Below are 12,117 nucleotides of genomic sequence, written 5' to 3'. Positions count from 1 at the left end.
TATATTATTTTTTTATTTAACTAGGCTGTTTACAAAAGTCTTGGTACGGTCAAGAGTAGATAATAACACTCTTATTATCTATTTTATTATCTACTCTTGTGTTATTATCTACTCTTGGTACGGTTAAATTGCCAGACAAGATTTCATTGGTGTCAGTATCTGAACCAGTTATGGGGAGAATTTGACAGTATAGTCTAAAGTTCTGAACAAGCAGTCTCTTAATTTTCCTCATGACTTTTCGTAAGGAAGACGACAACCATGCAAAGAGCTGAAGGCTTGTTGTAAATAGTATTATGGGGACGAATAAATAGACACCAGAGGTAATTGTGTCAAATATGTACATAACTGTGTGTAATGTAAAATGTAACCATAAACTGTGTAAAATGGTTAGAAAATGCCTCCTTGTCAGCCCTATCAAAGTAAATCATGCATTGTTTATTTCTCAGTATTAACAGTTGGTAAATGTTGCTAGGTGCTGCCTTATTAATACATTTTTAATGCATATATATATTGCAAACGCTTATTATTTTATTAGATTTGATCAAACAAATTATGATTTAGGTGTTGTGAGATTGTCATTGATGATTATGTCGTTTGATCTATATATATATGTATAGTTGTATAATTGAAACTGATATATGTTTACAATATGTTAATGGTGACAAGCTGACATCTGCCATATCTGCATGATAACTCAAGACACAAGTTTTGTGACTTGGATGAAAGAATGAATCATTGAAATGAATAATTTGTATGAATTATTTGGTGACAATATAGTTTACACTTACACAAGTTATGTAGAACAGTTTGAGTGTGTAAACCAATAATTCGATGTGAATACTGCAGGTGGCAGAGGTTTCAGGGGCCGTCGTGGGGCTGCTTATCGACAGCATGATACTGAAGGAGAAGGCAGAGGCGGGGAGCAGGAATGGGGGCGGGAGAGAAGGCCGCATGATGCACACCGACGTGACGTGAGTGCTGGTGGTCGCGGCGGTGAGGGAGGACGGGGAGGAAGAGGAAAGCATCCAGCTCATCTCAAAGGTCGGGACATCGGTCTGTGGTACGCTGGGAAGTCATCGTTTAAGAAAAAAGAAAGGGATAGGGAAGAGGTATGTGTTCAAGTGACCTTTTTCCTAATTGATTGAGTAATGAACGTGCACCAAAGTTGTGTGTCAGTTTAGTATGTATTAACTATAGCGTCGATGGTCAGTTTGAAAGTTTACAACGTATTTTCCACGCGTTTTTTAAGGTCACGTGCACATAATTATTTTAATTATTATGATTGTTTTTGGCGATTTTAATGTTTATTGTTGTATTTCACGTATTGTCACTATCGCATTTACCGTGTACTCTCTACTAGTATCACATTTACTGCACTTTCACAGATGTCTGTAGTCCAGATAGATGCAAAAAAAGAAACAGCTCTTTGTCAGCTTTTGAAGGAGATCGAGGAATCCCAGGAAGCATGTGTTGCATTCAAAATGGATGCCCGAGCCAAACCTGTAGCAACTTATCAGGGTATATATCTATCACTTTCTTAAACGCATGTTTATATATATATGCACTGCAGTAAGCAAGTGTATCATCGTATCTGTTCTATGATCCGAGGTAGAGTGAAATGTCTAGCTAGCTATAGTTTCCAGGTAAAACTTGATGCGATAGACATAAACACGTGGAATTCTAGCATAAATGAAATGCAAGTAGCTCTCCAGCTCTCCAGCTAATGCTGAGTGTAGCTTTACATCCAGATTTGTTGCCATCACATTTTAAGTAGACTACAAACACTTTCCATTATCTTTGCTCTCAATTGCCATTGACAGGAGTGAAAGACGGATCTTTGGCAGGCTTGGAAGACGATGCTGGTCAGTTTGAGAGCGGATACGGCCTGACCAGTCGTGGTTCGGCCATGTCACTCTCTAGGGACAATAGTGCATCCAACATGAGTGCACTCAATCTTGCTGGTGGCACTAGCGAGGAGGCAGATGACGTTGATGAGGATTTCTCATTACCGGAGATGGACGAGGACATGGGTGATTTAGCCGCAGAGCTGAAGGAAATCAACAGATCGAATAAGATTGGTGGCACTAGGTACGTGGATGGTTGCGTGTCCTCCACATGCCAATAATGTAGTTGACACAGTAACAGGCCTGACATTGTGACATTATTAGGTGTAACTTATTCCTGGTTTATCATTTTATGGACTAGCTAATAGTACCTACACATATCAAACACATTTCCAACTATTTTTGAAACAGTTTTGAAGTTACTAGTGAGTTGACAAGTTTATATCCTGTGAGGATAGAAGTTGTGCATTTTAGGGCTTAAATTGTTGTCAGTGTCTGAATGTAAATAAAAACAGTATATTTATATGCACAATACGATGTAAACACATTTAATAATATATGTAGATGAACAATACATCTAGTATCTAATCGTTATTATGTTATATCGCGTTGTTTGCTTACAGTCTTCCTACTAAGTTGATGACACAGCTATGCAGGAATGAAACCCTTGATGGGAAGCTACTAGTTGAAGCTGAGAGGAAACAAGCGGACAGCCACTGGCTAAAGATGCAGGGGTTTCGGCGCAACTTACCGTCATATGCCATGCAGCAGGTGTGTGCATTTGTAGCCCATGTGCTCTGAAAATATTTATTGTCACAACCCTCCAATCCTATCAAAGCTATGTTGATAGAGGGTTTTCACCATGTGTTATTCACTGAACGATTACTTAGCTTGTATTTGTGTGACCATAGATGAAAATGGCAATGCAAACCGGCAAGGATTTTTTGAAATGTACATTTGTGTCTTTTTTAGAAAATTGTGGAAACCATTAAACAGAACCAAGTTGTCGTGCTGAGTGGTGAAACGGGATGTGGTAAAACCACTCAGGTATTGCAAAGAAACTTTTATCTTGCATTTGTACGTTTTCTTGAGCACCATTCATATTTATTTTTATGACTGAGACTTGTCTTCTGATGGTGTGGACAGTTTGTCATGGCTCTTTATCTTTGTCTTGAAAGGGCTTTGAGCAGTATCCAAGATACACAGATACATACAGTGTAGACAGTTGAGTAGGCACTGAGATATACCGCTAGCCTATATTTGAAGCTCAGCTTCTAGTTTGGCACCGGAAGTGTGGAGCCGCATCGATAAACCATATACGTACTGCGCATATGATTTGGTAGATGGTGTGGTAGCCACATCTCTACATCTTCAGAAGGTCAATCTCACTTGAGTTAGAATCAGAGGCCCACTGCGACTACTTTCATAAAAAAAAATTTCTTTGACACGAAGGTGCCGCAGTTTATTCTGGATGACTACATCAAGAGGGGTGATGGGTCCCTGTGCAGAGTTGCTTGTACACAACCAAGACGCATCAGCGCCATCACGGTGAGTAGTCTGCCTGAATCAAATGTCAGAAATTCAAGCAGAAACATGTAGCAGCACAAGTGCTCTCTTCTTTCACAATATGCCAATAGAATTCCCGTGGTCATTGTGTGTGTGTGCATTCCCATGGCTTTGCTGTAACTGATCTACCAGCCTGGAATGATTGACATGTAGCTCTAGCCAATTAGCATTGCAAAAGGAGCCTTCTAAAAATGGTTAGGCATTTCTAATTGACAGTTGGTCACGCATGTGCGTAAACTGGTCTAGTTTGATCGATCTAGCACCAATATTCAAGGAATGCACGGGCAACATGTTCAGACAGATATGTAATGATTTCATTCGTTAACTGTGGCACTCCAAACAGCAGGGCAGTGTCAAATCCAGTCTAATGTTGTAGTTTTAAATGGTGTTCATCAAGTTAGTGTGAAATTGTTCACAAGTTATTATTTGTGGTGGTATTTAATTAATGTGCTAATGTGTTAATAACTTGAAATGTGTGGGTTTTGGTAAGTTCAGGGCCGGTTTCACGAAGCGTAATTAAGTCCTTAATAATGATTAAATCACTAATCATGATTAACCTCCCGTAATTAAATTGAAGTGACTGTTTCACGAAGCGTAATTAATTTTAATCATAATTCTAATGATCTAATCACTTTGTGAAACAGATTTTTAAGTATCATTAACTAATCGTAATTACGGGTAGTTAATCATGGTTATTGATTTAACTATAATTAAAGTTAATCACGCTTCGTGAAACCGGCCCCTGGCGTCACCCTGCAAGTCTACTCACTTTTACATGGATGAGATCTTCTACTTTACACTGGCATTCACAAGTTTCTGATTACCTGCAATGTCATTTGGTGTTAATACCGCCGTCCCTCCCACAGGTTGCAGAGCGCGTGGCAGATGAGAGAGCTGAGCCATGTGGAGGTTGCAGCACAGGGTACCAGATCCGGCTGCAGAGTAGACTCCCGAGAGAGCAGGGTAGTATCATGTACTGCACCACAGGCATCATGTTACGCTGGCTCACCAGTGATCGGTACGTGTGAAACGATTGTCTGCACGAGCAGCTTCACTCGCGAGCATCCACACAACTCCTGCTCTTAAGCTTACATTTGCAGAGATGCCAACCCACTACGATTTATCCGTATTTCATACGAATTTCTATTTCTTTTGCACCACTACGACCAGTTTGTATCAAACTACGAATTTCACTGTGATCGAAAAAAAAAAAATTTAATTATTGTCATATTTTGTCAATTTATTGTCATTTTTGACCCTCAGAATGCAGGAAATTGCATCTCAGAATCAAAAAATTTTCCGGGGGGCATGCCGAACCCCCCTAGCAAACTTGGGTCACTACGTGACCCTCGAACTACTAATTTGATGGCCAGAAACTACAGATTGCTTCAAATACGTGTTGGCATCTCTGCATTTGCTGACATTTTACATACGGGGACTATTGGCACACAGAGCATGTCTATGTAATGCAGCGAGAAAGTGTTAGCCCTCAAGCTGCTTTTATTAGTTGGTTGCACCAGTACATAATATATATTTCTATCGTAAAGCAGGTCGTCTGCGTGTTATTGTTTATGGAAGCTATAGTTCTCCCACATGAACTCCACAGTGTCTAACTCGGTAGATTTTGTGATTGATTTGTACATTATATATTTTTCTACATTTTCAAGCATTTTTATTTACAATTATACGAATGAACGTAATGTACATGTTTGCCAAACTCTAATCAATCTGAAAAAATCTGATCATAAATGAAAACCAATCAATATCTGAATGCGGACCCAGCTAAACGCCCTCAGGCTTTCACAGGTGCGTGCAATGTTCCAGTGAAAGTTTTCAGGGATAAGTTTGGTGGAGTGGGTGAGAGTGACGGCTCTTCATGGAACGAGTAGTGGATGTAGCTGAGCTGGCGTGAGCGTACATTGCTGCGTGGTGCACCATGTTGGCTGCCAACGTTGGGCCAGGCCGCTATTGGACAGTTCAGGGTTTTATATAAGCGCAAGCTGCCTAACCCTTGATAGCCATACAAACACTTGATGTGATGTGTGGCTGTACAGTAAGTAAATACAGTAAATACTCCACTAACGGAGTAACGAGTCTAGGGAGTCGCCTACGCCTACTCCCTAATCGGAATCCTAACCTTAACCGGGTAACCCTAACCCTAACCATATCAGATAGTTATACCAGGGTACGTTCCGGCAGTACCCTGGGGGACATAGACCCTATGAGCGTAAGTAGCATTCTCATAATACTAATAGTGTGTAATAGTGTGACTTGGTGTAGCGTTTTTAGGTCGCTTACTCGTTTGCGTGCTCAGTCCTACAAGTTTGGGACCCCGGCTCTCATTTTCTCAAATGTGCCAAACTAAGCCGTGGTCAGGGTTAGCGCCGTAGGGGGGTATGATATCCGTAGGCGCAGTGAGCACTAAATGTGGCGTTAACCCTGCCTAGTACTGAGTGGTAGTAGTAGTAGTAGTAGTAAGTAGTAGTACTACTACTACTATATAGTAGTAGTAGTAAGTAGTAGTACTACTAGTAGTAGTAGTAGTAGTACTAGTAGTAGTGGTGGTAGTAGTGGTGGTACTGTAGTAGTATCTGAGACTGTGTCATTCCCGGGCACATACCTAGGCTATGACCTGGTGCGTTGGCATTAGCGGCTATGTACACGAGAACGTTAGTGAGTCTGGATCTGGATAGTTTACTGCGTAGCCCACGGTTACGTGGATAATAACGCAGAACTATAGCTAGCCATGGGGTGTGACCTAGCTTGGGTAAAACCAGGTAGTTAGCCTTTAGCCGAATGGCACTGAGGGTGCATGGTAACAGCCAGAGTTTTTTTGCACCCTCAGTGGTTCTTTTACGTCCCCATTGACCTTAGTATTACTGGAGACGGGACCGCCATTTTACGTGTGAGCCACGGGAGATTCACAGTCTCCAATGTTGAGAGCCAGGTTTTTACACCTTAAGAAAATTCACTACCCCGGCCGGAGTCCTGGCCGTCCGTGACCCCTGGAACTTTTTAATGGTATATGGCAGGCCTCGAATTAAGCGACGAGAGGGGCAAGGCAATTTTTTAGGGGCATGTGAGAAATTGCCTTGAATTTTCTCTAAAATGGATGGGCACCGAGGCAATTTTAAAAGGCATCAAGGCAACTCTCACAATTTGAGAAGGGCACCAAGGCACTTTTGTAAAATAAAGGAAAACTCATAACAAATTAGTAAATTTTTTACCGTGTATGCACAGACTGTCTCCCGCCCACATGTACATCGTCTTCCGCCCCCATGTAAGCTTACACCGACCCCTGTACCCCCCTCTGATAATGGAAGTACAGTAATAGGGTTCAACATTAACTTTTTATTTCACTCATGGCGACCCGCGACAACCCCCCTGAAACAGCCGACAGATAACATCTTGACGTTGGCAACGGCTGTCTTCAGCTTCATGCTAACGTTGGGCCAACGTCTTTTTTGCTCCGCGTGCCAACCGGTGGCCACGGCCAGTCAGCCAACGGTTTCGGCAACGTCATGATGCCAACGTGTGCTTCACGTCAGACAGCACTTGCGCCAACGCTTTTTGCTCAGGTGTGCCAACGGTTGGCCCAACGTTGGCAGACCAACATGGTGCACCACGCCAGCAATGTGACGCTCACGCCAGCCTCAGCTACATCCCACTACTCGTTCCTATGAAAGAGCCATCACTCTCCCCACTCAACCAACTTATCCTGAAAAACTTTCACTTGGAAACATTGCACGCAACCTTGTGTAAAGCCTGAGGGCGTTTAGTGCTGGGTCCGCATTCAGATATTGATTGGTTTTCATTTATGATCAGATTTTTTCAGATTGATTAGAGTTTGGCAACAATGTACATTTACGTTCATTCGTAGAATTGTAATAAAAATGCTTGAAATGTAGAAAAATATATAATGTACAAATCAATCACAAAATCTTACCCGAGTTAGACACTGTGAGTTCATGTGGGAAGAACATAAGCTTCCATAAAACAATAACACCGCAGACGACCTGCTTTACGATAGAAATATTATATTATGTAACTGTTGCAACACAACTAATGAAAGAGCTTGAGGGCTAACACTTCTCGCTGCCAGTTACATAGACATGCATCGTGTGGCGCAATAGTCCCCGTATTAAAATGCAGCAAATGCAGAGAATGCAACACGTTATTTGAAGAATTGTAGTTTCTGGCCAATCAAATAGTAGTTCGAGGTGACCCATTTGCTAGGGGGCGTTCAGCATTGCACCCCCGGAAAATTTTTTTGATTCTGAGATGCAATTTCCTGCATTCTGAGGGTCAAAAAGACAAATAAGATTGAGCAAAGAAGTGAACAATAATTAAATTTTTTTTTTTTGAAATCCAGTATGAAATTCGTGTTTGATTACAAACTGGTCGTTAGTGGTGCAAAAGAAATAGAAATCGTATCGAAAATTACGGATAATCGTTAGTGGGTTGGCATCTCTGCAAATCGTAAGCTTAAGAGCAGTGATGTGTGGATGCTCGCGAGTGAAGCTTGCTCGTGCAGGACAAATTTCGCTTTTCCAAAAACCACCGGTTTAACGATCACTGGTGAGCCAGCGTAACATGATGCCTGTGGTGCAGTACATTAAGAAAGTACTACCCTGCTCTCTCGGGAGTCTTACTCTGCAGCCGGATCTGGGCGTACCCTGTGCTGCAACCTCCACATGGCCTCAGCTCTCTTCATCTGCCACGCGCCTCATGCAACCTGTGGAGGGACGGCGGTATTAACACCAAATGACATTGGCAGGTAATCAGAAAACTTAGTGAATGCCAGTGATAAAGTAGAGATCTCATCCATGTAAAAGTGAGTAGACTTGCAGGTGACGCCAGGGCCGGTTTCACGAAGCGTGATAACTTTAATTATAGTTAAATCAATAACTCATTGATTAACATACCCGTAATTAGATTAGTAATGATACTTAAAAATTCATGTTTCACAAAGTGATATAGATCATTAGAATTATGATTAAAATTAATTACGCTTCGTGAAACAGGTCACTTCAATTTAATTTACGGGAGGTTAATCATGATAGTGATTTTAATCATTATTAATGGACTTTTAATACGCTTCGTGAAAAACCCGGCCGCTGAACTTACCAAACCACACATTTCAAGTTATTAACACATTAGCACAGTTAATTAAATACCACCACAAATAATAAGCTTAGTGAACAATTTCACACAACTTGATGCAACACATTTAAAACTACAACATTAGACTGGATTTGACACTGCCCTGCTGTTTGGAGTGCCAACAGCTTATAACGAATGAAATCATTACATATCTGTCTGAACATTGTGCCCGTGCATTCCTTTGAATATTGGTGGTAGATCGGATCAAACTAGACCAGTTTACGCACAGTGCCGTGACGCAACTGCAATTAGAAATGCCTAACATTTTTAGAAGGCTCTTTTGCAATGCTATTGGCTAGAAGCCTACATGTCAATTCATTCCAGGGCCTGGTAGATCAGTTACAGCAAAGCCATGGGAATGCACACACACACAATTGACCACGGGAATTCTATTGAGGCATATTTGTGAAAGAAGAGCACTTGGTGCTGCTCAATGTTTCTGCTTGAATTTCTGACATTTGATTTCAGGCAGACTACTCACCGTGATGGCTGCTGATTGCGCCTGGTTGTGTACAAGCAACTCTGGCACAGTGGACCCATCACCCCTCTTGATGTAGTTCAATCAGAATAAACTGCGGCTACGTTCGTGTCAACGGAATTTTTTTTTTATGAAAGCAGTTCGCAGTGGCCTCTGATTCTAACTCACAGTGGAGAATTGCCTCTGAGATGTAGAGATGTGGCTACCACACCATCTACAAATCATATTCGCAGTACGTATTATGGTATCGATGCCGGCTCCAACACTTCCGCGTGCCAAAACTAGAAGCTGAGCTCAAATAATAGCGTAGCGGTATAGTCTCAGTGCCTACTCACTGTCTACACTGTATGTATCATTGTATCTTGGATACTGCTTACAAAAGCCTTTCAAAGACAAAGATAAAGAGCCATGACAAACTGTCACACCCATCAGAAGACAAGTCTCAGTCATAAAAAATAAATATGAATGGTGCTCAAGAAAACGTACAAATGCAAGATAAAAGTTTCTTTGCAATACCTGAGTGTTTTACCACATCCCGTTTCACCACTCAGCACGACAACTTGGTTCTGTTTAATGGTTTCACAATTTTCTAACAAAAGACACAAATGTACATTTCAAAAAATCCTTGCCGTTTGCATTGCCATTTTCATCTATGGTCATCACAAGTACAAGCTAAGTAATCGTTCAGTGAATAACACATGGTGAAAACCCTCTATACATAGCTTTGATTAGGATTGGAGGGTTGTGAAAATAAAATATTTTCAGAAGCAACATGGGCTACAAATGCACACACCTGCTGCATGGCATACGACGGAAGTTGCGCCGAAACCCCTGCATCTTTTAGCCAGTGGCTGTCCGTTTGTTTCCTCTCAGCTTCAACCTAGTAGCTTCCCATCAAGGTTTCATTCCTGCCATAGCTGTGTCATCAACCTTAGTAGGAAGACTGTAAGCAAACAACACGATATAACATAATAACGATTAGATACTAGATGTATTGTTCATCTACATATATTATTAAATGTGTTTATATCGTATTGGGCATATAAAATATACCTGTTTTTATTTATCATTCAGACACTGACAACAATTTAAGCCTAAAATGCACAACTTCTATCCTCACAGGATATAAACTTGTCAACTCACTAGTAACTTCAAACTGTTTCAAAAAAGTTGGAAATGTGTTTGATATGTGTAGGTACATTAGCTAGTCCATAAAATATAAACATGGAATAAGTTACACCTAATAATGTCACAATGTCAGGCATGTTAATGTGTCAACTACATTATTGGCATGTGAGGCCATGCAACCATCACGTACCCTAGTGCCACCAATCTTATTCGAGCTGTTTATTTCTCAGCTCTGGCGGCTAAATCACCCATGTCCTCGTCCATCTCCGGTAATGAGAAATCCTCATTCAACGTCATCTGCCTCCTCGCTAGTGCCACCAGCAAGATTGAGTGCACTCATGTTGATGCACTATTGTCCTAGAGAGTGACATGGCTGAACCACGACTGGCCAGGCCGTATCCGCTCTCAAACTGACCATCATCGTCTTCCAAGCCTGCAAGATCCGTCTTTCACTCCTGTCAATGGCAATGAGAGCAAAGATAATGAAAAAGTGTTTGTAGTCTACTTAAAAATGTGATGGCAACAAATCTGGATGTAAAGCTACACTCGGCATTAGCTGGAGAGCTGGAGACCTACTTGCATTTCATTTATGCTAAAATTCCACGTGTTTATGTTCTATCGGCATCAAGTTTTACCTGGAAACTATAGCTAGCTACGACATTTCACTCCCACCTCGGATCATAGAACAGATACGATGATACACACTTGCTTACTGCAGTGCATATATATATAAACATGCTGTTTAAGAAGTGATAGATATATACCCTGATAAGTTGCTACAGGTTTGGACTCGGGCGTCCATTTGAATGCAACACATGCTTCCGGGATTCCTCGATCTCCTTCAAAAGCTGACAAAGAGCTGTTTCTTTTCTGCATCTATCTGGACTACAGACATCTGTGAAATGGCAGTAAATGTGATAGTAGAGAGTACACGGTAAATGCGATAGTGACAATACGTGAAATACAACAATAAACATTAAAATCGCCAAAAACAATCCATAATAATTAAATAATTATGTGCAGTGACGCCCCGCTTTAAAAACGCGTGAAAAATACGTTGTAAACTTTCAAACTGACCATCGACGCTATAGTTAATACATACTAAACTGACACACAACTTTGGTGCACGTCATTACTCAATCAATTGGAAAAAGTCACTTGAACACATACCTCTTCCCTATCCCTTTCTTTTTCTTAAACGATTGACTTCCCAGCGTACCACAGACGCGATGTCCGCGACCTTTGAGATGAGCTGGATGCTTTCCTCTTCCTCCCCGTCCTCCCTCACCGCCGCGACCACCAGCACTCACGTCACGTCGGTGTGCATCATGCGGCCTTCTCTCCCGCCCCCATTCCTGCTCCCGCCTCTGCCTTCTCCTTCAGTATCATGCTGTCGATAAGCAGCCCCACGACGGCCCCTGAAACCTCTGCCACCTGCAGTATTCACATCGAATTATTGGTTTACACACTCAGACTGTTCTACATAACTTGTGTAAGTGTAAACTAATTGTCACCAAATAATTCATACAAATTATTCATTTCAATGATTCATTCTTTCTCCAAGTCACAAACTTGTGTCTTGAGTTATCATGCAGATATGGCAGATATCAGCTTGTCACCATTTACCATATTGTAAACATATATCAGTTTCAATTATACAACTATACATATATATTTAGATCAAACGACATAATCCATCAATGACAATCTCACAACACCTAAATCATAATTTGTTTGATCAAATCTAATAAATAATAAGCGTTTGCAATATATATATGCATTAAAAATGTATTAAATAAGGCAGCACCTAGCAACATTTACCAACTGTTAATGCTGAGAAATAAACAATGCATGATTTACTTTGATAGGGCTGACAAGGAGGCATTTTCTAACCATTTTACACAGTTTATGGTTACATTTTACATTACACACAGTTAT

At 41.1% G+C, this 12,117-nt stretch overlaps 1 protein-coding gene across 1 annotated transcript in view; it reads left to right on the top strand.

The window, feature by feature from the left end:
* Positions 1-394: 394 nt before the first annotated feature.
* Positions 395-12,117, top strand: part of LOC106811358 (ATP-dependent RNA helicase DHX36-like) — a 27,666-nt gene continuing 15,943 nt past the window's right edge. Inside the window, exons 1-8 of the mRNA XM_014814944.1 lie at positions 395-419; positions 847-1,109; positions 1,386-1,518; positions 1,821-2,088; positions 2,468-2,615; positions 2,817-2,891; positions 3,297-3,392; positions 4,277-4,428. Of these exons, the coding sequence (XP_014670430.1) occupies positions 395-419; positions 847-1,109; positions 1,386-1,518; positions 1,821-2,088; positions 2,468-2,615; positions 2,817-2,891; positions 3,297-3,392; positions 4,277-4,428 (1,160 nt within the window). The remainder of the gene's footprint in view (positions 420-846; positions 1,110-1,385; positions 1,519-1,820; positions 2,089-2,467; positions 2,616-2,816; positions 2,892-3,296; positions 3,393-4,276; positions 4,429-12,117) is intronic.

This window comes from Priapulus caudatus, unplaced genomic scaffold (genome assembly GCF_000485595.1).
Source record: "Priapulus caudatus unplaced genomic scaffold, Priapulus_caudatus-5.0.1 Scaffold531, whole genome shotgun sequence".
Lineage (NCBI taxonomy): Eukaryota > Metazoa > Priapulida > Priapulimorpha > Priapulimorphida > Priapulidae > Priapulus > Priapulus caudatus.
The sequence above is the reverse complement of the archived record's forward strand: the minus strand, read 5'-3'. Positions and strand labels throughout refer to the sequence as shown.